This window comes from Gopherus evgoodei, unplaced genomic scaffold, assembly GCF_007399415.2.
Source record: "Gopherus evgoodei ecotype Sinaloan lineage unplaced genomic scaffold, rGopEvg1_v1.p scaffold_32_arrow_ctg1, whole genome shotgun sequence".
NCBI lineage: Eukaryota > Metazoa > Chordata > Testudines > Testudinidae > Gopherus > Gopherus evgoodei.
Window position 1 is genome coordinate 1,163,299 of NW_022059994.1, and position 26,367 is coordinate 1,189,665.

General features: G+C 49.2%; 2 protein-coding genes across 2 annotated transcripts in view; both read left to right on the forward strand.

Moving 5' to 3' along the window:
• LOC115640848 (zinc finger protein RFP-like) overlaps positions 1-26,367 on the forward strand; it is a 1,004,025-nt gene that overhangs the window by 63,468 nt on the left and 914,190 nt on the right. The window lies entirely within an intron of this gene.
• LOC115640807 (zinc finger protein RFP-like) lies at positions 492-16,850 on the forward strand. Its single transcript, XM_030543809.1, has 7 exons — positions 492-921; positions 2,814-2,909; positions 4,061-4,291; positions 4,603-4,625; positions 5,340-5,455; positions 15,356-15,415; positions 16,333-16,850. The coding sequence occupies exons 1-7, from the start codon at positions 505-507 to the stop codon at positions 16,848-16,850; spliced, it is 1,461 nt and encodes a 486-aa protein (XP_030399669.1). The 5' UTR covers positions 492-504.

Sequence of the window (26,367 nt, forward strand, 5' to 3'; positions counted from 1 at the left end):
ATAAGAATCTCAGCTTTCATTTGAATAAAATAGGAAGCTTCTCGGGCTCATGGCGTAGTAGAAAAGGTTGAGAACGTGACCAGAGTGAAGCTTCATCACTCAGTAGCAAAAGAAACAGTTTGTTTTCTGGCCTGAGTTCTCCAGCTAAGGTCTAAGAACCTAAATATAAAAACAAACATTCTCCTTTATCTTTTTAGATAAAGATTAAGATCTTTTCCCTGTTTCTGCAGGCTCAGCATCACAGAGGGACAGGGATGCCCCAGTCAAATCCCACTGACCCGCCACACAAGCTAAAGAGCTGACTGCAGGACCAGAGCCCCAGTGGTACTTTTTTCACTAAAGCCTCCAGGGCTGAAATTCACAACGGGTTTATTCCTGCTTAACCAACAGCACAAGTCAGTTCCAGGAAGGGAAACACCCAGGTGTTGCTGCAGGTGGGGCATAGTGTGAACTCAGAAAATTGAAACGTACATTGTTACTCTGTTCCACTGCCCAGAGGGAGCCATGGCCACAGACAACCCCGTGGAAAGTCTCCAGGAGGAAGCGACATGTCCCGTCTGTCTGGAGTATTTCACAGAACCTGTCACTCTGGAGTGTGGGCACAATTTCTGCCGAGCCTGCATCACCCAGTGCTGGGAAGGATCCGATACAGCCGCCTCCTGCCCTCAGTGCAGAGAAACTGTGCAGCAGAGAAACCTCAGGGCCAACAGGCAGCTGGCAAATGTTGTAGAAATCGCCAAACTGCTGAGTTTACAGGCAGCAAAGGGGGCCAGAGGGGATGGGGTGTGTGAGAGACACCAGGAGACTCTGAAACTATTCTGCGAAGAGGATCAAACCCCAATCTGTGTGGTGTGTGACAGATCCCGGGCTCACCGCGCTCACACAGTGGTTCCCATAGAGGAAGCTGCCCAGGAGTATAAGGTACCGAGTTGCTGTCCAGTCTAATGAGTAATAACTTAGGCTTTTAATTACAGCTTACTAGCATCACAAGTTGCCCGAGACAGGTGCAACTGTGTCATTCAGCTGTGTGTAGCCTTCATTGCATGAAAGAGGCTGTACAAATTAATGATACTCCAGCCTGCCAAGAAAGGCAACAGAACGATTTAAAAATTGTCTGATGTGGGAAAGTTTTCTCTGAGCAGCTGAATCTTTTCAAATCCAGCTTCCACCAGTGAACTCTGGGAGCCTCCTACAGAGTGGAAGTTGTTAAATGACCAGTGAGGTTTGACTCACAAGAGCTGCCAGTCAGTCTATGTGAGAGTGCTGCATTCAGGCTGGAGAAGGGGGAGTTACAAGCTGTGTCTGTTATTACTGATTGGATCACAGTGTTTATTATGGTTATTTGCATCCCAGCAGCCCCTACAGACCCCAGTTGAGATCTGACCTCGATTGTGAGAGGCCCTGCACGAAACCCAGTGAGGGACAATCCCTGCCCTGAGTCATTCGCAATCTAACTGGACAAGAGAGACAAAGGATGGGAGGAGAAACCAAGGCAGAGTGACGGGAAGTGACTAGTCCAAAGTCACTTAGTGGGTCAATGGCAGAGCTGGGTATAAATCCTGCTTTTCCAAGGCCTGGTCCAGCGTCCTAACCACTAGGATACGCTGCCTCCCTCAGCAGCACTGAGCAATGATGAAGTGTGGACAGTTGGAGGAAAAGACTCCTTGATAAAAGCCCCAGGCCCAGCAGGAACGTGAGTTTTCCCACTGGATTCTGAACGCCTGTGTTGCTCCATGAAGGGTTAAAACCAGATGCTGCCGGCCTGCACTGGAGGAGATCACTGGGCTAAATGCTGTGTGGACCCCAAGCACCTTGAGTCCACACACAAAAGGGCTCTAGACAGCTCAGGTTCATGCCAAGTACCACTGGGATTTCACTGGATTGTAGCAAAACCAACCACAGGCAGGAGCTGACCGGTGTCAGTCTGACCTGTTCTGTTGTGTACATGGGCAAGGACCAGCCAGAGTGGTTCCTTTAGTCTCATAATGCATCTTATGCAAATCTCCCACAATCCACTTTTTCTGGGACCTTTGCTGGGGATGGTGGGAGAGCTACCCAGAGGCCATTGCGCCAGAAAGGGGTTAGGACAGCACTAGGGCAAACCCCAGCTGTTCCTAACACAAATCAACACATCTAATAGGGTTTGCCCTAGTCCTTGGATCAGTGCTGTCCAACCCGTCCCATTCCCAGGGGTACAGGGCTGAAAGTCAATGGAGTTGGATTCCTTTGAGCATCCTGGCCTATATGGCTGCCCCAGAGGCTTCTGGGATTGATATCATTGTATCTTAAATCTACTCAAAACCAGCTTTATAAATTCTCCACCATGTGACACCAGTTTCCTGCCAGTTTAAATCAATGGAGAAAGCGGACATAATAACTCAACTCTGAATATAAAACACTCCCAGTTTCCATAAATAAGGTTTCATTTCCTTGGTGTCTCTGATGTTCTATATCTAGAAGAACCCACTGTTGTACACAGTATAGTTGTAACTGTGTTGGTCCCAGGATATTAGAAAGACAAGGTAGGTGAAGTAATATCTGCTCATGGCCAGCTTCTTTGGTTGAACGACAAGCTTTCAAGCTTACACAGAGCTCAGGTCTAGGAAAGAGTATGTTTCCCAGAGCTGAGCTCTGTGTAAGCTCAAAGGCTTGCCTCTCTCACCAACAGGAGTTGGGCCAATAGAAGATGTTACCTTCCGTCACCTAGTCTATCTAAGAAGACTGACATATCTTGTATTTTAGGTGGAAAAACACCCCCTACAAACAGACAGTCAGCCTCAAAATAAACCCATTAAAGCATTTCTGTTTGTCAGGAAAAAATCCAGGCCCATTTGCGGACCCTGAGGGAAGAGAGAGAAAAGCTGCTGGGATTTAAAGAGGCTGTAGAGAAGAGAAGCCAGGAGCATCTGGTAGGTGCCTGTTGTTCTTCACCTGCTAGAACATGGAGATGGAAGGGTTGTTTGCTGGTAGATTTCTCTGTGGCCTTGGTGAATGTGGCCTTGTGTGTGTTTCTCCATGATCATGGGATACTCTAAGTGTGTGTGTGTACACAGATGCATGTATCACAAATATTCTCTCCCCTGAAGAAAGACAACAGCACCTTCAGCAGCATCTAAGATGCATTTTAATTAATGAGGTCATTACTATTCCTTGTGGCGTTCACAAAACTTCTCCCAAACTGCACTGATTATATCCCAGTAGCTCCAGCCAGAGGCCCAATGTCTAAACAGCTGTGGTTGGTGCGGTAGCTGCAAGAGCCTGAGTGTTGGAGGCTCGCTGCTGTGTAGATGTACCTTCTGAGGCCACCAGACACAGTGTCTGAACCACGTCAGACATGGAGACATCCCTTTAAGAGACATTGGGGGCCAAATGGGAAGTTGTAAGAAAATCTTCTCCCACATGATGAGAACGTAGAGTCCAGTGCCACGATGTCAAAGATTACAGATTTTGAACCCCAGTCCATGGGTCCCAGAGGGTCACAACCCAGCAGCTCTCCAGAGCCAGCAGGGGAGGGGCTAGTAGAACTCTGGTCCACCATAGGATCTGCCTACGAAGCTCCTGATTGGAGCAGACGTTCGTATACACCAGTTACACCAGCAGGAGTCATGGGAGGTTGTGAAAACAACTGAGTGAACTCCTGGTCTGCTGCTGGACTGGTCCCTGACTCTGGCTTGGCCCTGCCTTTGTTCCTGGCTCAGGTTTGACCTGCAGTACTGTTATCTGACTCCGGCTTGACCCTTCACGTGGCTCACTGACTCCGACTCCAGTCCTGACCCCCAGTGTGACTCCTGACACTGATTCTGACTCAGCCTTTGGCATGACTCCTGATCTCAACTCTGTCCTCAGCCCTGGGTGAGATCCTGACTTTGACTCCAGGTCTGACTTTGGCTGTAGCTCCTGGCTTCCAACTGCAGCTCTGAGCACTAGGCCTGACGGCTCATGTCCTGGTCCCTACACCGATGTCGTCGAGATTGTAAATAAACTCTGTCTTGTAGGACTGTATGAAAGGCCTTCAGGCTTCATCCACGTTCCTGACCAGCCCTTTCCTTGTTTATTCTAGAAAGAGGCGGAAACAAAGAGGCAGAAGATTGTGTCTGAATTTCAGCGACTGCGGCAGTTCCTGGAGGAACAAGAGCGACTCCTGCTGGCCCAGCTGGACAAGCTGGATGAGGAGATTGTGAAGATCCAGAATGAAAATGTCAGTAAACTCTCTGAGCAGATTTCCCATCTCAGTGAGCGGATCAGTGACATGGAGGGGAAGTGTCAGAAGCCAGCAAGTGAATTCTTGCAGGTGAGACTGAGTGAGAAACATTCCAGATCCCCACACAGGAAAAAGAGGGCTCCTGAATCATAAGCAGTGGGGTCCAGCAGTCAGAGATCTCACTGTAACTCGGCGTGTGCATTCCTGACATGTGAGTGACTATTTTTCTTTACAGAGTTATAGACACAGAGATATTAGAGATCGAAAAGCCCCATTAGCTCAGCGTATTCATGGCTCTGGGTCAGGGCAGAGGCTCTTTTCCTTGTACTTGCTAAATCCCTTCCCTAGGATCCCCTGTGTGTGTCAGATGGGACTGAGATTCTTTTCTCTCTCTCCACTAGGATGTCAGAAGCACCTTGAGCAGGTATGTAGCTCTCTCTCACTCCCCCTCACACTTCACAACCCTGGAAAAGCGCTTGGAGCTGGTTAGAGCTGCATGTCCGCAGGGCTATACAGCCAAATGTGTGGGGAAAGGTCATATTTTGGATACAAGTATCTCTGATCAGCTTCATCCTCAGGTTCTCACCCTTTTATAGAGGACTCTGGAATTCTCCATTCAGTGGGAAGGACTGACCTCAAATATTTTCTAGAAATGTCACATCCCTGGGGGACTGGCTTCCTCAGAATTGTGGGGATGGAATATGGGCCTGTCACTGCTGGGGCACTGGTCACCATTCAGCCCAGGACTGCAGTGGTCAAACTTTCCCTCCTGATATCTGTATGGAATGAACTGGGGAGAGGGGAGTTGGTGTCTCACTCTAGTTCCTAGAGGACAGATTTCTACAGCACTTTGCATGGGAACCTCATGTCCCTCAGAGCATGGAGGCCAAAGAGTGAATTCACCCTGGAGACTCAATTCCCCTTTTATCTCCAGAGCTGGTCTCTCCAGGTGAGAGTTGAAGAATATTAATGGAACCTTAAGTGGGAATGTTTCACAGCCCTGGGCTGTGTTGCACCTGCTCTGAGGCTGGGAGATGTAGATGAATTGTAACTCCAGGCCCATTAGAGCAGCGACTCAATAGTCAGAACTTATGAGTCACTACATGAAATAAAACCATGTGACATTGTTTCTGTGTAGATGTGAGAAGAGGAAGTTCCAGCAGGCAGTGGAGATTTCTCCTGAACTGGAAGTGAGACTCAGTGGTTTATCCCAGAAGACTATTGCTGTAATGGAGACTCTGAGGAAGTTCAAAGGTACCAAGAAGGGGTCTAGGAGGGGAAATTGGGATGAGCCTCTGAGACTCGGGGAAGAGAATGGGTCTGGCCAATTGGTTCATAATTAGATGATGGGTCTATTTAATTGTTGGGTGAGAATGCCACACAGTTGGGGTGCAAGACACTCAGGTTGATTAATTCAAACCTTTATTTCTATCAAAAGCATGCCTTGCAATTACAATTACTGTTAAAGAAAGAAATCACTCATAGACTTTAAGGCCAGAAGGGACCATCATGATCATCTAGTTTGACCTCCTGCTCGTTGCAGGCCTCAGAACTTTGTCCACCCACTCCTGCAATTGACCCCTAACTTTTGGCTGAGTTACTGAAGTCCTCAGATCATGGTTTAACAACTTCAAGATACAGAGAATGCACCATTTATTCTAGTATCAGAGGGGTAGCCGTGTTAGTCTGAATCTGTAAAAGCAGCAAAGAATCCTGTGGCACCTTATAGACTAACAGACGTTTTGGAGCGTGAGCTTTCGTGGGTGAATACCCACTTCGTCGGATTCATGTAGTGGAAATTTCCAGGGGCAGGTATATATATGCAAGCAAGAAGCAGGCTAGAGATAACCAGGTTAGTTCAATCAGGCCTCATCCTCCTTGATTGAACTAACCTCGTTATCTCTAGCCTACTTCTTGCTTGCATATATATACCTGTTCCTGGAAATTTCCTCTACTTGCATCCGATGAAGTGGGTATTCACCCACGAAAGCTCATGCTCCAATACGTCTGCTAATCTATAAGGTGCCACTGGACTCTTTTTGTTCCATTTATTCTAGGTTAATATCTGCTAACTATCCATGCCTCATACTGCAGAGGGAAGTGAAAAACCCACAGGCTCTCTGCCAATCTGACGTGGGGAAAAATTCCTTCCCAGCCCCAAATATGCTGGTCAGTTGGACACTGAGCATTTTGGCAAGACCCAACAGCCAGACACTTGGCAAAGAATTCTCTATAACTCAGAGCCCTCCTCATCTACTGCCCCATCACCAGCCACTGGGATATTTGCTGCTTGCCATCGCATATAGAAAGAAGTGTTTTCCAGTTCCCTTCTTCTGGGGCATAGGCAGGTCATGGGGGATTTCTCCTATGAAGGTCTGACTATCCCGTACAATGTCTGTCATATTATACACATCCAAATTACATATTTATCAGTTCTTTTCCAATCACCTTTGAGTGTTATTTAATATTCATATCTTATATAACTCATACAATTCACATGCATGAACTTTCTTATTGGCAGGACTTTGCGCTCCAAGATATTTTCATGTTATTCTCTTTTCTCATCGATTTATTACCGCCAATTATGCGTAGCTCACTTTGACTCTTTCCTCCACATAGGGATTTTAGGACTTTGCTTTCCAATGCTGGGCAGTACGTTTTGGGTGTCTGTCCTCCTTAAGCATATTGTGTGGTCAAAATACCTTTGTGTCCTACATAGCAACTTAGGAACACATCACTTGATATGAAGGTCACAACACTTCCCTTATGTCAAGCAAACTGCTCACCAGGCCAAAGCCAAGTCAGTCAGATGGTATGATGGATAGCCTAATTTTGGCAATTAATTCATCTTTGATTATTAGTAGGTAAATATGCCCAATGGTCTGTGATGGGATGTTAGATGGGGTGGGATCTGAGTTGCTACAAAGAATTCTTTCCTGGGTGCTGGCTGGTGAGTCTTGCCCGCATGCTCAGGGTTTAACTGATCGCCATATTTGGAGTCAGGAAGGAATTTTCCTCCAGAGCAGATTGGCAGAGGCCCTGGAGGTTTTTTGCCTTCCTCTGCAGCGTGGGGCACAGGTCACTTGCTGGAAGATTCTCTGCACCTTGAGGTCTTTAAACCATGATTTAAGGACTTCAATAGCTCAGACATAGGTTAGGGGTTTGTTACAGGAGTGGGTGGGTGAGATTCTGTGGCCTGCATTGTGCAGGAGGTCAGACTAGATGACCAGGGAAGTCCCTTCTGACCTTAAAGTCTATGAGTCCATATAAATGTATTGGGGTGAATCTGGCCCATGGAGCCAACCTTCCCCCTGCCTCAATGTCCACATGGATAAAATGATTTTATTATTATTCATATTTCTGCCTATGGAGGACGAGGGCCCATCGTGCTGCTCTCTGTAGAGACGCTGAGTAAACAGACCCAACAGCTCACAACTAGAGCCAGGATTTTGCAAACTCTCAACATCCAATTAGTGGCAAAGGGACCAAAGTGGGTAAAGTTACTTTGATGTCAAAGTCTTTGTATGGTCTGGTGTGGTATCTCATGCGGAGCGAAGAAAATTCACACAGTCAACACAGCTGCAAACAAGTCAGGAATCTCTTTTATTCTCTTCTACTACCTCCTTATATAGTTAAGTCTGGTTACATAAGAACCAATCATGTGGGCTAACATCATACATGCTAGCAATCTAATTGGACAAGAAGAAAAATCACGCACTTACCATGCCTCTAATCACGCGATTGGCCAACCGCAACAACGCAATCCCCGACCACACAAAGAAGGATCTACAGCCTCCTCCCCTCTCCTCTCCTGAACCAATCGCTCCGTGTGGAACACAGAGAACAAGCGGCTCGGACCAGCCCCCCCAGCCACAGCCACAGGACTCCAGCTGAGGAGGCAACGGACACTCACGTGTGACAGCTGCAGCCCACCTCTGCCCGCGGAGCGCCTTGCGCAGGGACCCACACATACCCAAGATCAGCGCGGGAGCGGCGCCGAGCCCGGCTGCCTGGGCTCCCCGCGCTGCCCGGCCGGGGCCCCAGCAGCGCCCGGCGTCCGAGCGCATGAGAGGGAGCGAGGAGCGGGGGCCGCGGCCCGAGCCGCTCGCCTCCTCTCCCGGACGGCGGCAGCAGAGAGACCGGCCCGGGGGGAAGCAAGGTGACAGCGAGGAGGCGGTGGCTCTACGCGAAGAGCCCGGACACAACCCCGGTCCAGCGCCGCACTCGATCAGAGTAGGGAGGATAAGTCCCTACACCTCCCCCTTTCTTTTCAAACAAGGCCGTGGCAATGCTCATAAGACTTTGTCATAATATATAAACAAAACAAGGAGCAAAACAAGAAAAGCAATACAATCATTAATAGATACAATTTAGCATGTAATAGTGAAGTATACCAAGTTGGTTAACCAAAACTATTAAGCCAATCCCAGGGAGGATTCTATCCCTGGGTGAGGTTATACACATTATTCTATAATCAATAGTTGCTCGATTTTACAAAACTGCACAACGTATACTATCTACATCTTACAACTTAACTAATAATTACAAGTTTCTAATTAAAGTCAGGAAAGAGGAAGCGTAGATCCGGAATGGTATCGTCGTTTGCCGCTTCTATATCGGGATCGTGTGGTTGCTTATCACGTCGCTGAGTGAGCCACAGTCGAACCCACTTCGCGGGGATCCATCTGGGACCTGTAGTAGTAGAAACACAGGCATAGCCCCTTCCCCATGTTAATAAATCCACAGGACCTTGCCACTTTTGATCTGTATAATTAAACCATCGGACCTGTGGGCGGGGCAATTGGCAATCTTGGCCCATAGCACCAGCAATATGTCGCGTAACTGGTGGGACATTATGGGTTCCTACCTGTAACCAATTAAGCACATATAGAGCCTTTGAAAGGCGAGCATGGGGCGTACGGGACAATGGATCAGCATCGGGGGCAACTCTCCCTTTTTGTTTTAACAAAAGAAGCTTTAATGAGGCATGAGAGCGTTCCACAATAGCTTGGCCGGTGGAATTGCCAGGGACACCGGTAACATGAGAAATTCCCCATAAGGAAAGAAAACGAGCTGTACGACGAGAAATATATCCAGCGCCATTGTCCGTTTTTATGGAAGCAGGAATGCCCATAACAGCAAAGCAGACCTGCCAATGTTTAATAACATCCCGAGAACCAGTACTGGCTAACGCTATAGCCCACAAAAGTCCTGAAAAGGTGTCTACCGTGACGTGAATATATTTAAGGGAGCCAAACTCAGGAAAAAGGGTAATATCTGTTTGCCAAATTTGTAAGGAGGACAAACCACGAGGGTTAACACCAGAGGCAAGGGAAGGGGGTACAACATGCTGTTGACAACTAGGACATGAGGCCACAAGGGCACGAGTGGTAGCCAAAGGGAGCTTAAACTGTCGGGCTAAGGCATGGGCAGATTGGTGGAAAAAATCGTGCGAAAGGCGAGCCTGAGCAAAGGAGTCAGGGACATGAACTGAACCAACCAATTGGTCAACGATGGCGTTGCCCTGGGCAAGACCATCAACAATACCAGAATGACTGCGAATATGAGTAATAAAATAGGGGCAGGAACGGGCATCAAGTAAATGCCAAAGTCGCAAAAGGGCTTGCCACAGCACAGAATTAGACACTTGTCTCAGAAGAGAACGTTCCAAGCGACATGTCACACCCACAGCATAAAGAGAATCACTAACAATATTAAGAGGGGTGGTGGGCCACTTGACAAAGGCACGAATAATGGCTTGAAATTCCAAAACTTGGAGAGATCCCTCAGCTACGACCAGCTCGTGATGCCAAGCACCGGCCATATGCCACAGAAGGCCGGCGCGGGCCATCTTGCCACTGGCATCAGTAAATACAGTAAGTCCTTGCACAGGGGAAGATTGTCACATGACCACCTTTTCTAAGGGAATTGTTACTGACAAAAGGCGATGAGAGGGATAATGATTGGTAAGACGACCAGTATAACTTAACAAAGCAACAGCAAAAGAAACATCATTAGCAAGAATGTAGGAAAGTAACAAAGCATTAAAAGGCACATAAATAACATCAGGGTCAGCGCCCGTAATTGCAACAGTACGGGAACGGGCTGTCACAATAAGTGATGCAATGGCTTCCAATCGAGTGGTAACTGTTTTGGAAAATTGAGAAGATGGAAAAATCCATTCGAGTCCGACGAGAGGATCAGGTAAATCCGGGAGCCATTGGAAAAGTAGCGCCTCCAGGGAGGTATCTCTAGAAAGAATTGCTAGGGATACAGGTGAACCCGGGAGAACACGGCCGGAATACCGAAGCGTGACCTTACTGGCAATAGTGCGAAGGGCAACTTCATGTTGTGGTTGCAAGGAGCGAGGTTCAGCTGGATCACGGCCTCCTTTGAGAAGTTGAAGAAGAGGAGCAAGGTCCTCATTAGAAATGCCACAAAGCCCACGGACCCACTGTAGGTCTCCGACCAGGCGTTGGACGTCATGTAAATTGCGAACAGTAAGATTAATAGTTAATTTCTGAGGTCGCACAATAGAGTTAGTAATGCGCATGCCCAGATAAAAATAAGGCGCCTGTCGTTGAATTTTATCCGGGGCTATTGTGAGGCCAGCAGATTGTAACACAGAAGCAATTTCCAAGATGGCCGTTTCAGTATTAAGAGTTGCTCCAGCAAAAAGAATGTCATCCATGTAATGGTAGATAAGCCATTCGGGATGTGCATGACGGAGCGGCCGCAACGCCCAGGCCACATAAAGCTGGCAGACGGTGGGTGAGTTTTTCATGCCTTGGGGAAGCACTGTCCATTGATATCGTTGAGCGGGCTCGGCCTTGTTCACAGAAGGAACCGAGAAAGCAAATTTATCCTTATCATCAGGATGAAGAGGAATTGTAAAGAAACAATCCTTTAAATCAATGACAAGTAGAGGCCAATCACGTGGGAGCATTGTAGGGGTAGGCAAGCCTGGCTGAAGGGCTCCCATGTCTTTCATAACCGCATTTATTGCCCGCAGATCATGCAAGAGACGCCATTTTCCCGATTTTTTGGGAATAGTGAAAATTGGAGTGTTCCAGGGGCTTAAAGAAGGTTCGAGGTGGCCCTTTTCGAGCTGTTCTTGGACCAATTCTTGTACACGGGCGAGCTTGTAAGCTGGTAACGGCCATTGAGCGACCCACACCGGAGTAGAAGTTAACCATTCCAACTGTAGGATCGGCCGCCCCTCAATGGCCGCTAAGCAAAAGGGGAGTTTTGTAAAACAACCCCCCACTGACTTAAGCAATCACGGCCTAACAGCCAGACGGGAGCAGAAAGAACGTAAGGACGCACCTTTGCTGTTGTAGCAGGGTCCTCGTCATCACAGATTGTAATATAGTACGTACTGATGCGAGTGGGTTGGGTCCCTCCAATACCTCTAACCGAGGTCATAGCATCCTGCAGGGGCCAGGTATCAGGCCAAAATTGAATCGGAACAACAGTGACATCGGCCCCAGTGTCTAAAAGGGCTTCATGTCGGATCTGGCGGCCATCCGGGCCCTGTTGACGCACCATCCGTGAAGGTTTACGTTGGGTTACTGTCATGGCAAAGGCTACCTGTGGAGAATCTGTAGAGCCAAAACCATGGGACCCACGCTCTGTCAGTTTAGTTTTTGGAACGGAGCTTTGGAATGGAATTAACTGGGCAATACGAGTGCCAGCTGCAATATTGACTGGAGGGAAGAGGGCACGGACCATTATTCCGATATTCCTGGTATAATCTGCATCGATAAGACCAGGTAGCACAAAAAGCCCTTGCTTGGACATAGAAGAGCGGCCAATTAAGAGAGCACTAAGTCCGTACCCCAAGGGGCCATTTACTACCGATGGAACAATTTGTACTTTGTCATCTTCTAATGTTACATCTGCTGCGGTGGCCAAGTCCACTCCAGCACTTCCTCGGGTGGCTCCTGTAAGGTATTCCAAACAACCAGCTTGGGGTTGGGGGACTCTTGTGTCTTCGCGCCCCCCCGGCGGGCGCTCCGCGTCCCGTTTCCCTGAAGCGGTGTGCCATCCTTTTTAAAACGAGATCGACATTCAGACGCACGGTGTCCAAACTTATCACAGCGGTTACAAGTTCCTGCAAAAGTCTTCATTGCATTTTCGGTTCCTGCCCGTACATTTTTACTTGGGCAGTCCTTTTTCATATGCCCCGGCTTTCCGCACGCAAAACAAACCCCTGACGGGCGGGAAGGCTTACTGGGCCTCACCAAAGGTCGTAGGGCCATTGCCAACGCTGATGCATGAGCCTTTGCATGTATTTCCGCTTTATCAGTTTCCTCGTACACCGACGCTCTGTTACAAGCTTCCACCATTTCTGTCAGGGAAGCAGTTTTTGGCAAGGTAGCCAAGATACGACGACAAACAGCATTGGCATTTTGTGTAGCAAGATCGAGCCCAACAGCTGTCTTCGCTTCGGCCGTCAAATTAGGGGAGCGGTCTATTGCTTCTCTAAGTCGATCAAGAAATGTTGAATAAGGCTCTGAGGGATCCTGGACAATTTTTGCGTACGGTGGGATCGGTTTACCCATTTGAGGTACATCCTTAAAAGCGGCCAAGGCCAATCCCTGCGACTGTTGTAAAATCCGAGGATCAAGACGAGCTTGCCGTTGCGGGTCCGCATAAACTCCAGTTCCCATAAGCATATCCTGAGTGGCATAACGCAGCGGATTGTCCTCAGACAAATCAATATTGCGTATGAGAGCCATTTCCACACGCTTTGACCAATTATCCTTCCACAATAGCCTTTGAGTGGGTGTTAGAAGCATGTCAGCAAACTTTAATGAATCATAAGGGCACATAGCTTGTCCGATGAACACCTGCTCTATGAGGGACTGTACATATGGATTATTCATGCCGTAGGACATTATTGATTTTTGTGCCTCACGGACAAGTTTCCAGTCCAATGGTGCCCACTGTCGCCTAGCAGGATTATTCGGGTCTGGTGTAATAACCGGGAAGGCATTAGGTAAGAATTCTCCTTCTATGTGGGCTTCCTTGATAAGCCCATGCCACCGCCACACCGGATCCGGAGACCCTGGACCCACATCATCAGAAGAATATGTTGGTGGCTTATTAATAAAGGGGTGGCCAAGTTCCCGCGGTTTGCCCACAAAGGGGTTATCCCGCTCAGTACATTCCACATTACACCCCCAACGCCCGCAGCGACGACAGGGGGTGACAACATCACTTGAGGGTGGGGTTTTATTGGGTGGTTTAGTCTTATAGGCTCTCTGAAAATTAGACAAACCCGGCTCAGACATTTCGTGCAGAGTTTTTAATGTACGAGATTTGGAGGATGGTCCTCCCCGACCATCTGGGACAATTTATTTAACATTTCTTGCAATTGATAACCCTGCCTTCTGATCTCCTCCTGGAATTCAACCGTCCCTGCATTGATGGCTTCCATTTTTTCCAAGGATTCATCTGAATCCTGAGGGAGCGGGACAGTGCTAGGATCGACTTCAGGCGCACTGGGGGCTAGAGGAATTACAGTCTCTTCTCCCCCAAAGAACTCTCGGGCGCCAACCGGCAACACACAGGGCGGCTCCTCTTTCCGCCGAAAAATATTATTAACCACCGCCTGCACTTCTGCCTCCGCGGCGAGTGTCTCTACAACCCTTTTTGTTTTGCGCCATGTTTGGCTCAGGGATGGGGCTTCTTTGTCGCTATGCGAGACAGACTCCCATAGTTCAGATCCCACTTGTTCCCAAACGGCTGTATCCAAAACAGTACTTGGGGTAATAAAAAACCCGCGCCTTTGTCCCCACTTCAACAACTGGGACAGCGCGTCGGAGGGAATCTTTTCTCCCTGCTTCTCAGCAGTGCATAACAAAAAGTCATGCACCGTTTTTTCCTCCACTGACAAAGCGGAACCCATATTTCTTTTTATAATATGCGCGGCCGCTCACCTGTGAGCTCACAACCGTCTCTCTCAGACGACCAGGAGCCGATCTTCCTTCGGTACCTCCTGCCGCAGCCGCTACCTCCGCTTTTCTTCTCTCGAGTGCGCCGACCAGGTCCTGCCGGATCGGATCACGTCGGGGTCACCAATTGTGGTATCTCATGCGGAGCGAAGAAAATTCACACAGTCAACACAGCTGCAAACAAGTCAGGAATCTCTTTTATTCTCTTCCACTACCTCCTTATATAGTTAAGTCTGGTTACATAAGAACCAATCATGTGGGCTAACATCATACATGCTAGCAATCTAATTGGACAAGAAGAAAAATCACGCGCTTACCATGCCTCTAATCACGCGATTGGCCAACCGCAACAACGCAATCCCCGACCACACAAAGAAGGATCTACAGCCTCCTCCCCTCTCCTCTCCTGAACCAATCGCTCCGTGTGGAACACAGAGAACAAGCGGCTCGGACCAGCGCCCCCCCAGCCACAGCCACAGGACTCCAGCTGAGGAGGCAACGGACACTCACGTGTGACAGCTGCCGCCCACCTCTGCCCGCGGAGCGCCTTGCGCAGGGACCCACACATACCCAAGATCAGCGCGGGAGCGGCGCCGAGCCCGGCCGCTTGGGCTCCCCGCGCTGCCCGGCTGGGGCCCCAGCAGCGCCCGGCGTCCGAGCGCATGAGAGGGAGCGAGGAGCGGGGGCCGCGGCCCGAGCCGCTCGCCCCCTCTCCCGGACGGCGGCAGCAGAGAGACCGGCCCGGGGAGAAGCAAGGAGGCAGCGAGGAGGCGGCAGCTCTACGCGAAGAGCCCGGACACAACCCTGGTCCAGCGCCGCACTCGATCAGAGTAGGGAGGATAAGTCCCTACAGTCTGGATCTAGGTTATGATAAAAGGCAGCGAGTGAATGAGACAAACTAGCTGGAATCTGAAAGGTGGGAGGGGTTGATGAGGAGAAAGTAAATCTGTTTTATGGATTATGTGTCCTGGGATGGTTGTGAGGCAGCAAGAATGCTGGTTCCATTGCTGAGAAATACCTGAATGAGAGAGGAAGGAGAAGGTTTCAGATGAGTCTATATTAAATATGTGAGTGTGTCTCTGGGATTCTGTCTGTTTCTCTGTCATGATGAAGACTGTCTATGAGTTCAGAGTGGGGATGCTGTTATAAATATGAAAGTCTGAAATCTCGTCTCTTTTCTCCTTTCCATCGCCAGACACTCTGCCGTCTGCACTGGAAACACCAAGAGGGGAACCCCTCGGAGCACACAGACAGGGTAAAGTTGCAGGTGGAGATTGTCTTTAAATCATGAGAAAATTCCAGTGAAAACATTTTCATGAGATTGTAGCTAAAGTTACTGACCAAACCAACACCGACCACAACACACACAGCCCTATAAATAAACACATTAAACAGGGAGGAGATCCCAGGCTGAAGTCACACAAACACTCCTGACACCAACTTTGGCGCTGCGTTCATGCCCAAACAGATGAATAGAAATTGTGGCACTGAGCATCACCCAAACAGAGCTCTCTGCCCTAAGGGCTGCGACATCCCTCTGCTCTACCCTGGTGCAAAAGGTTTCTCCATAGCTCTTCTCCAACATCCTGCCTTTCCTCTGGGCAGGGCTGGGCTCTCCCACTGGAGCTGCTCACTGCTTCCTGGATTGGGGAGACGCCCTCCCTGTGAGGCTGTCAGCTCCTCCCTTCTCTTTGGGCTGGGGCTGGGGCTTCTCCACACAATGCCACCTCCTACTCTCTGGTGTTAAGCCGCTCTTCCCCAATGCTACACCTTTCTCTCGCTTCTCTTGCCGGGGAGTGGAGGCTGCATTATGGGAGAGAGTTTCCTTCTGCTTTGGGGTTTATAGCTGGTACCTGCCTCCTCTGCTCCTTTCTCACTAAAACCTTCCTGACAACTTCCTGGCTGGGGCTCTGATGCTGGGAATGGAGCAGCCTCGGCAGGGGGAGCTGAAGCCCCTGCAAGGAAATGAGAAACCAATAAAGTGCCTCCTATTAAACAGGCTGAAGAACTGCAGGAACATCTTCGCTCATACTCAGGTGCCCAGGACAGAGGCAGCTCCCTGGGATCCAGGCCTGTCCCAGCCAAAACGGGGCTGATGGGGAGAGTGAGAAATGGTCCCAGCCTCCCCCATGGCTGAGCTCTGCCCCTAACGCTCTGATTCTCTCTCCCCAGTGAATGTGACTCTGGATCCAGACACGGCTCATGCCATCCTCATCTTGTCTGAGGATTGGAAAAGTGTGAGATGGGGAGACATGCGGCAGCGACTGCAAGACAACCCTGAAAGATTTGACTCTGATCCCTGTGTGCTGGGCTGTGAGGGATTCACCTCGGGGAGACATTGCTGGGAGGTGGAGGTGGGGGGTGGGCGATTCTGGGCAGTGGGGGTGGCCAGAGAGTCTGTGAGGAGGAAGGGAGAGATGAACTGTAACCCTAACGGGGGGATCTGGGCTGTGCGGCGGTGGTGGGGTCAGTTCCGGGCTCTCACCTCCCCTGTGACCCCCCTACCCTTGAGCTGGGTCCCCAGCAGGATCCGGGTTTGTCTGGACTGTGACCAGGGGCAGGTGACATTTATCAATGCTGGTGATGGGGCCCCGATCTTCACTTTCCCGCCAGCCGCATTCAGTAGGGAAAGAATCCGACCCTGGCTACAGGTCTGGGACCCAGACACCTGGCTCAGACTGTATCCTTGAGCTGGGGTGGGTGGGAAAGATACTACTGTGAACCCTGAGATCAGCCTGTCTACTCTCAGGGCTTGTCTACATCAGAAAGTTGCAGCGCTGGTGAGGGAGTTACAGCGCTGCAACTTTGAAGGTGTACACATCTGCAGGGCATCACCAGCGCTGCAACTCCCTGTTTGCAGCGCTGGCCGTACTCCCGTTTTGTCTCGGGTGTAGAGGATCCAGCGCTGGTGATCCAGCGCTGGTAATCAAGTGTAGACACTTACCAGCGCTTTTCTTGACCTCCGTGGAAGGAGGAAGCCTCTGGTAATCAAGCTGGTCTCCTTTCCCGGTTTGCTCTCTCGTTCCCGGAACCCCGAGCAAGCAGGTCTCCTTCCCTGCGGTTTGCAGGGTGGCTCCGGGAACGCGAGAGCAAACCGCGGCGAAGCTGGTCTCCTTTCCCGGTTTGCTCTCTCGTTCCCGGAACCCCGAGCAAGCAGGTCTCCTTCCCTGCGGTTTGCTGGGTGGCTCCGGGAACGCGAGAGCAAACCGCGGCGAAGCTGGTCTCCTTTCCCGGTTTGCTCTCTCGTTCCCGGAACCCCGAGCAAGCAGGTCTCCTTCCCTGCGGTTTGCGGGGTGGCTCCGGGAACGCGAGAGCAAACCGCGGCGAAACTGGTCTCCTTTCCCGGTTTGCTCTCGCGTTCCCGGAACCGCCCTTGAAGCCGCCCAACAGTGCTGCAGTGTGGCCACATCTAACACCACTTGCAGCGCTGGTTGCTGTAAGTGTGGCCACTCTGCAGCGCTGGCCCTATACAGCTGTACTAATACAGCTGTAACAACCAGCGCTGCAAAATTTTAGATGTAGACATGGCCTCAGACAGTGCAGTCTCTGTGACCCTGGAGATTGCTTTGGATCTCAGCCTTTGCACTGTCAATCCATAGAGAGCATTTAATGAGTGAGGTAGAGAAGCCAATCTCATTGTCCCCCCCAGGCATTATGTAGCCTGTTTGCCACTGTCTATGATCCAGGAGGACTCTGGGGATCGTGGGTCAGACAGTGTCTCTGAAACATTTACGGGAACAGCCCACTGGAAATAGAAAAATAGGCTTGTCTAGCCACAGTCCTCCTAGCCCCTATGACCTGGAGCACTCCCATCTACCCAGCATTTTGGCTTATCTCTATGACCCAGGAAGACTCCTGTCTACCCAACTTTTGAGCACTATGACCTCTGCAAGCCCCTGCCCCTCCCCTCTTGCAGTCCCAGAGATGGGTGGGGGGGTGATGAACCCCTGAAGCTGCAGAGGGAGCAGATTTCAGAAGGGTAGCTGTGTTAGTCTGTATCAGCAAAAACAACGAGGAGTCCTTGTGGCACCATAGAGACTAACAAATTTATATGAGGATAAGCTTTTGTGGGTTATGACCCACTTCATCAGATGCATGGAGTGAAAAATACAGTAGGCAGGTATAAATATTACAGCACATGAAAAGATGGGAGTTGCCTTACCTAGTGGGGGGTCAGTGCTAACGAGGCCAATTCAATCAGGGAGGAGTGGAGGGGACCTGAGGGGCAGATGTGGGGGACTCCACCTTCTCCCCAAGCACTAATTAATTTATTCCGTGTTCCTGCCACCCCACATCTCTCTGTCCCCGAGTGCAGCTGTTCATTCGTAACCAGAACATATGGTAAAAACATCCACACATTCATGTTTCTATAACAAAGGCTGGTATTTCCTACCAGGACTGACATAGGATAACGCTGGCTAACTCTGATTTCAATCTTTGCTCTTTCACAGTCACTGCACCAGCTGCAGCACAAAGGGGGCATTCACCCGCTGGTTAAAGTCATTAGAGGTAAAATCACTGAGCACAGATGGACCCGGACACTCAGTGGAGACAATTTACAGCTCAGGATAAAAGTTGAAAGACTTTACTAACAAGGTAGCTTCTGGACTGACTTTATCTCCTAGGGCGCCTATAAGTACTGATGAGTTTCTAGCACATTCAGGCAGTACAGTACCTATCGAGTTCTCCCATCTCCCCCTCCCTTGGGCTTGTAAGCAGAGTCTGTGCTCTGTCCAGGAGGAATTGTGCTGTATCGACTTAAGCACAGGACAAAGGATCTCCTGGGTGCTAGTTCCTGCTCTGACCCCCTGGGTGAAACCCGCCCACACCCTGGGGAGCCAGTGCAACCCTCACTCTGACTTAACCCCGAACCTGGGGGGAAGCAGCTTCAGTGCACCATGGATGTGGGAACCCAGCACTGCTAGCTAGTACAAATGGGCTTCATTCAGCCTTCTAATGCTGCAGTCCTATGGGAGTGTGTTTCATAGAATCATAGAATATCAGGGTTTGAAGGGATCTCAGCAGGTCATCTAGTCCAACACCCTGTTCAAAGTGGGACCAATCCCCCACTAAATCATCCCAGCCAGCGCTTTGTCAAGCCTGACCTTAAAAACCTCTAAGGAAGGAGATTCCACCACCTCTCTAGGTAACTCATTCCAGTGCTTCACCACCCTCCTAGTGAAAAAATTGTTCCTAATATCCAACCTAAATCTCCCCTACTGCAACTTCAGACCATTACTCCTTGTTCTGTCATCTGGTACCACTGAGAACAGTCTGGATCCATCCTCTCTCGAACCCCCTTTCAGGTAGTTGAAAGCACCTATCAAATCCCCCCTCATTCTTCTCTTCTGCAGACTAAATAATCCCAGTTCTCTCAGTCTCTCCTCATGTGCTCCAGCCCCCTAATCATTTTTGTTGCCCTCTGCTGGACTCTTTCCAATTTTTCCACTTCCTTCTTGTTGTGTGGGGCCCAAAACTGGACACAGTACTCTAGATGAGGCCTCACCAATGCCAAATAGAGGGGAATGATCATGTCCCTCAATCTGCTGGCAATGACCCTACTTATACACCCCAAAATGCTGTTAGCCTTCTTGGCAACAAGGGCACACTGTTGACTCATATCCAGCTTCTCGTCCACTGTAACCCCTAAGTCCTTTTCTGCAGAACTGCTTCCTAGCCATTTGGTCCCTAGTCTGTAGCAGTGTATGGAATTCTTCTGTTCTAAGTGCAGGACTCTTCACTTGTCCTTGTTGAACCACATCAGATTTCTTTTGGCCCAAATGTCTAATTTGTCTAGATACCTCTGTATCCTATCCCTACACTCCAGGGTATCTACCACTCCTCCCATTTTAGTGTCATCTGCAAACTTGCTGAGAGTGCAGTCCACGCCTTCCTCCAGATCATTAATGAAGATATTGAACAAAACCGGCCCCAGGACCGACCCTTGGGGCACTCCACTTGATACCGGCTGCCAGCTAGACATGGAGCCATTGATCACTACCTGTTGAGCCTGATGATCAGCCAGCTTTCTATCCACCTTATAGTCCATTCAATCAACCCATACGTCTTTAACTTGCTGGGAAGAATACTGTGGGAGACTGTATCAAAAGCTTTGCTGAAGTCAAGGAATAACAAACACATCCACTGCTTTCCCCTCATCCACAGACCCAGTTATCTCTTCATAGAAGGCAATTAGGTTAGTCAGGCATGACTTGCCCTTGGTGAATCCATGCTGGCTGTTCCCGATCACTTTTTTCTCCTCTAAGTGCTTCAGAATTGATTCCTTGAGGACCTGCTCCATGATTTTTGCAGGGACTGAGGTGAGACATAGTTCCCCAGATCCTCCTTCTTCCTTTTTTAAAAGATGGGCACTACATTAGCCTTTTTCCAGTCATCCAGGACCTCCCCCGATCACCATGAGTTTTCAAAGATACTGGCCAATGGCTCTGCAATCACATCCGCCAACTGCTTTAGCACTCTTGGTTGTGGTGTGTGAAAGTAGAATGAATTATATTGTAAAAGTAGAATGGATTAAAGAAATGCTGTTTGTTCCTTTAAGCAGGAATGAGGAATGTTGAGTTAAAGTTGACAGGAAGAGAAACATTAAGGTATTGAGCAATGGGTCCACTTAAGCTGATGGTGGGACATTAACAAGAGATCAGTAAGAGTTAATAAGGAAATAAGATGTGTGTCTCTAGCCCCAGGTAAACGTATCAGTTCTGCTCCCTTTGTCATCTTGTTAAGTTCATGCCCTTTTTATCTGTATAAATAAGGTAGTTTGGGCCTTGCATGGCACTCACATTATCTGAGTGTATTAGCAGAGTGCTTTTGCTAATAAACAGAGTGGTCTGACAAATTATGAGTCCTGAGTCTGACTTTGACAGGTGCATCCGGCCGCATGGACTTGTGCTTGTCGAGCTTTTCTAAATAGTCTTGAATCACTTCTTTCTCCACAGAGGGCTGGTCACCTTCTCCCCATACTGTGCTGCCCAGTGCAGCGGTCTGGGAGCTGACCTTGTTCATGAAAACAGAGGCAAAAAAAAGCATTGAGTTCATTAGCTTTTTCCACATCCTCTGACACTAGGTTGCCTCCTTTCACCTTCCTAACCCGCTGTGCTTTATCTGCAGAGAACCCGGTTGCTGGAGTGAAGTCAATTTCACTCTGGGTGACTGACCAAGTCACTTAGGGATTGATCCAAACTCTTTGAAGTGACTGAGACTATTTCTATTTATTTCACTGGGGAATCAAATCAATTAAGAACTATGCTTAGCTTCTGGCAAACAGAGGCTAGAACACCATCCCAGCCCATCCTGGTTAATAGCCATGGTGGACCTATTCTCCATGTACTTATCTAGTTCTTTTCTGAACCCCATTATAGCCTTGACCTTCACAGCATCCTCTGGCAAAGAGTTCCACATGTTGACTGTGTGTTGTGTGAAAAAAAATACTTCCTTTTATTTGTTTTAAACCTGTTGCCTAGTAATTTCCTTGGGTGACCCCTAGTTCTTGCGTTACCAGAAGGAATAAATAACACTTCCTTATTTACTGTCTCTATGCCAGTCATGATTTTATAGACCTTTATCAAATCCTCCCTCAGTAATCACTTTTCCGAGCTGAAAAGTCCCAGTCTTATTAACTGCTCTGCATATGGAAAACACACAGGAGGCAAAATCCTGGAATTCTTTTTCTAAAACTTGTAAAACAGGCATACTAATTGTTCAAATGGAAAAAAAAATATGGAAGACATTCCATACCCCTCATCATTTTTTTGCCCAATTTTTGTTGCTCTTTTCTGTATGTTTTCCAATTCAAATAAATATCTTTTGCTCAGGGGTGACCAGATCTGCACACAGTGTAGTTACTGGAAAGGATTCCATGGCTGTCTCACTGATGGAGTAGCTAGGGACGTGGGCACAGAACTTCAGTCACGGGTCTTTAGATGTTTCTGTCTGTGTGGCTAGGGTGCTGGATGTCTAGTAAGATGTAGAAGGAGCTGGTGCTTTGCATTGGAGCGGGTCAGGAACCAGAATGTCCTTTTTGTGAGAAGTTCCATTTTTATTTTTTGTACTCAATCAGAATGAAAAAAAAAATCCTGCAATACTAAACACAAATTAATAATTTGGGGTGACTTGAAACATTTCATTTAAATAAAATTGTAGAGTTCTATTCTGATTTTGACTTTTTCATTATATATTATGATCGATAATGTCATGTAAAATACACTTTGAGACAAAGTTGTTTCAAACTGAAAAACCAAAGGGAACATTTTAACTTTCTGATCCAAGGTGCCTGGGGCAGCCCACACTGAAAATGCCATGGTCAGGGCAGGCTGCAAAAGGACAGCAGATTCTTCCATAACTGGTGGATAACACTGAAGTTAGACTCACCAACCAGTCACAAACTGTGCTCCTGATCCCCCCCACTGGTTAGCAAGAAGCTGGGAAAAAAGAAAAGAAATCACATAGCCCCCTTATTGCATTCCAGTTATCTGGCTCCCAATCAGCACCTAGATCCAGTACAATGAGAAGTTATTTGAAACTTTGCTCACTATAGAAAATGTTCTTCTGAACCCCAAAGGGTCAGCCACATTGCCAGGTCAGTATTAGTTTGGATCTTACCCAAAATACCAGGCTGCCAGCCAATCCCTTAGTGTCTAAAACTAAAAGGTTTATTATAAAAGAAAAAGAAAGAACAAGAAGAGTTGTTAAATGGTAAACAATCAGGTACATACATAAGAGTTCAAAGTCCGTATATCAGGTATTGGTGAGTTTGCTGTCTTGAGAATCCCTCTGAAAAACATCCACAGCTTGGATAAGTCATTCAGTCCTTTGTTCAGAGCTTCAGTTTGTAGAGTTGTTCCAGAGGTAGGAAGCAGTATTATTGAAGAGAAAATGGAGATGATGCAGCTGCTTTTTTAATTGTTTTTGTCTTGTGGCTTGTACTTCCTGTGTCCCCAACACAAGCTTCAAAGCACATTGAAAAGCCTTAGAGTTCTCTTCCATAGGCATGCCCCTACATGTCTTGCTGACTGACACAGTGCAGCACCTGGTTTCTGTCAATGGGTTCACTGTGCAGCTGATGGCCCGTGATGGGCCATGGAACAGGGTAGGCAGTGCTGCTACCAATCTGTCTGGGAGTGTCACCCAGATACACAAGTTTGAAATACAGATGCATCCAAAGAAGTGGGCTGTAGCCCATGAAAGCTTATGCTCAAATAAATTTGTTAGTCTCTAAGGTGCCACAGGTACTCCTGTTCTTTTTGCAGATACATCACACATATTCCTAACTCACGATACAAAGACAACACAAACATATAAAAATGACTATCATAATTAGATATCAGAGGGGTAGCCGTGTTAGTCTAGATCTCTAAAAGCAGCAAAGAGTCCTGTGGCACCTTATAGACTAACAGATGTATTGGAGCATGAGCTTTCGTTGGTGAATACCCTCTTCGTCGGATGCATCCAATGGAGTGGATATTCACCCACGAAAGCTCATGCTCCAATACGTCTGTTAGTCTATAAGGTGCCACAGGACTCTTTGCTGCTTTTATCATATTTAGCAAATTGTAACTTTTCCACATATCTTACAGGGTATTTTTATAATATAGGTATCAATAATATCTAAAAGTGTGTCACATATTCTATACAGCCTTATTGCAGGGTGTGAGGCAGGGGTTACCATACGTTTGGGTGTTCCCAGCAGCCTTCCACCCTAGCTGGGGACTGACAGTTGGGGCCACGGCCTCTCTGCCCTGGTCAGGGGCTGACAGCCACCCCCACTTGTGCACTGCCTTCAGAGCTGGGCTCCCAGCCAGCAGCCCCAGAGCTTCTTGCAGCCAGGAGAGGTTCACGGAGGTGGGTCTGAGCTGGCTTCGGGAGTGGCCCCTGCAGGGGAGTAGAGAGACCCATCGCACCTGAGGCCGGGCCAGGACTAGCAGCTGGAACCTGGCGCATGGTAGGAGTCCCCAGCTGGGGTGCCCCCTGTAACGATGCTGCTTTTGGTGGGACCCAACTGAGGGTGCCAATTCAATACAAATTGCTTAAAGCAGGGCAGTTACAGCCCAAGGTGGGATTCCTTTGCACACCGTGGCAAACCAAACCAGCCAAACAGAGAAGACTTTGGTTTTACCCCACGGGCTAACCACAAGTCACACAAGCAATTTCCTTAGACACTCCAGTTTCCTGGTATCACCTCCAGTGCCACTCGTTATGGGGACAAATGGTTATGAAAACCAATACTCCAGTAAAATTAAAAAAGGTTCTCGATCCCAAAGGATCAAGCCCCAGACTCAGGTCAATATACAAATCAGATCTTACCCACAAATCCTGTTGTTGCCAGTCCTTTAGAATCTAAAATCTAAAGGTTTATTCATAAAAGGAAAAAGATAGAGATGAGAGCTAGAATTGGTTAAATGGAATCAATTACATACAGTAATGACAAAGTTCTTGGTTCAGGCTTGTAGCAGTGATAGAATAAACTGCAGGTTTAAATCAAGTCTCTGGAGCACATCCTCTGCTGGCATGGGCGTTCAATCTTTTGTTCAGAGCTTCAGTTTGTAGCAAAGTTCGTCAAGAGGCAAGAAGCAGGATTGAAGACAAAATGGAAGAGCTGCAGCAGCCGTTGATAGCAGGGTCTCAAACTCAAATGACCACAAAGGCCACATGAGGACTAGTGCATTGGCCTGAGGGCCGCCTACTGTCACGTCCCTGCAACTGCCCTCTGCCCCACCCCCACTCCACCCCTTCCACAAGGCCCCGGCCCTGCCCCTCTTCCCACCCCTTCCCTGCCTCCATTCCAACCCCTTCCCCAAAATCCCCACCCCAACTTTACCCTCTCCCTGCCCCCAGGGAGTGTAGGAGGGGTGTGTCGGGCTCAGGACAGGGAGTTGGGGTGCAGGAGGGATGAGTGGTGCAGCAGGGGGTCAGGGTAGGGAGTCAGGGTGCAGTAGGGATGCAGCAGGGGGCTCAGGGCAGGGATTGCTGTGTGGGTGCGGGAGGGGTAATTGGTGTGGCAAGGGGTCAGGCAGGGTATCAGGGTGCAGGAGGGGTGCGACAGTGGATTCAGGGCAGTGGGTTGGGGTGCTGGAGGGGTGCGGGGTATACGACGGGGCTCAGGGAAGGTGGTTGGGGTGCGGGAGGGGTGCAGGGTGCAGCAGGGGGCTCAGGGCAGGGGGTTGGGGTGCAGGAGGGGTGCAGGGTACGGCAGTGGGTTGGGGTGCAGCAGGGGACTCAGGACAGTGGGTTGGAGTGCAGGAGGCATGTGATGGGGGTCGGGGTGCAGGGTGCGGCAAGGGGCTCAGGGCAAGGGGTTTAACGGCAGGAGGAGTTTGGGGGTCAGGCTCTGGCCCAGCGCACACCAGGAGCAGGGCAGGCTCCCTGCCTGCCTGCCCTGCCCCTACTCCCTCCTGGAAGCAGCTGGGATGTGGGGGAGCAAGGGCACAGTGGTATGTGCCGCTGTCGCTTCAGGCACCGCCCCCAGCATCTCCCATTGGCCAGGAATGGGGAACCGTGGCCAATGGGAGCTGCTGGGGGCAGTGCCTGAAGCAACATCAACACAAACCCTTGCGCCTCTTCTCCCTCATGTTCTTTCTGCTTCCTGGAGCCACAGGGGGTCAGGGAAGGCAGGGACCCTGCCCTGCCCCCGGTGTGTGCCGGGCCAGAGTTGCTCTAGCTAAACATTGGGGACAGGTGGGGGTAGGGGGATGGAAGGAGCTCATGGGCCGCAGAAAATAACCTGGCGGGCCACGTGTTTGAGACCCCTGGTTTATAGTCTCTTGCCAGGGGGTCTCTGTTTTCTTGGTCCCAAAGAAAAGCTGTCCAGCACATGGCACAGAAAAACTTTAGAGTTCCGTCCATAGGCATGTCCCTGCATACCTTGCTGAGTTACGAGGCGTATCTGCCTTCTCTCAGGGCTTGTCTACATCAGAAAGTTGCAGCGCTGGTGAGGGAGTTACAGCGCTGCAACTTTGAAGGTGTACACATCTGCAGGGCACCACCAGCGCTGCAACTCCCTGTTTGCAGCGATGGCTGTACTCCCGTTTTGTCTCGGGTGTAGAGGATCCAGCGCTGGTGATCCAGCGCTGGTAATCCAATGTAGACACTTACCAGTGCTTTTCTTGACCTCCGTGGAAGGAGGAAGCCTCTGGTAATCAAGCTGGTCTCCTTTCCCGGTTTGCTCTCTCGTTCCCGGAACCCCGAGCAAGC

Coding starts and splice junctions, on each gene's coding strand:
- LOC115640807 (XM_030543809.1), top strand. CDS start 505: ATGGCCACAGACAACCCCGTGGAAAGTCTCCAGGAGGAAGCGACATGT. Junction 4,292..4,602: donor CAGCAAGTGAATTCTTGCAG/GTGAGACTGAGT, acceptor TCTCTCCACTAG/GATGTCAGAAGCACCTTGAG. Junction 5,456..15,355: donor GACTCTGAGGAAGTTCAAAG/GTACCAAGAAGG, acceptor TTCCATCGCCAG/ACACTCTGCCGTCTGCACTG.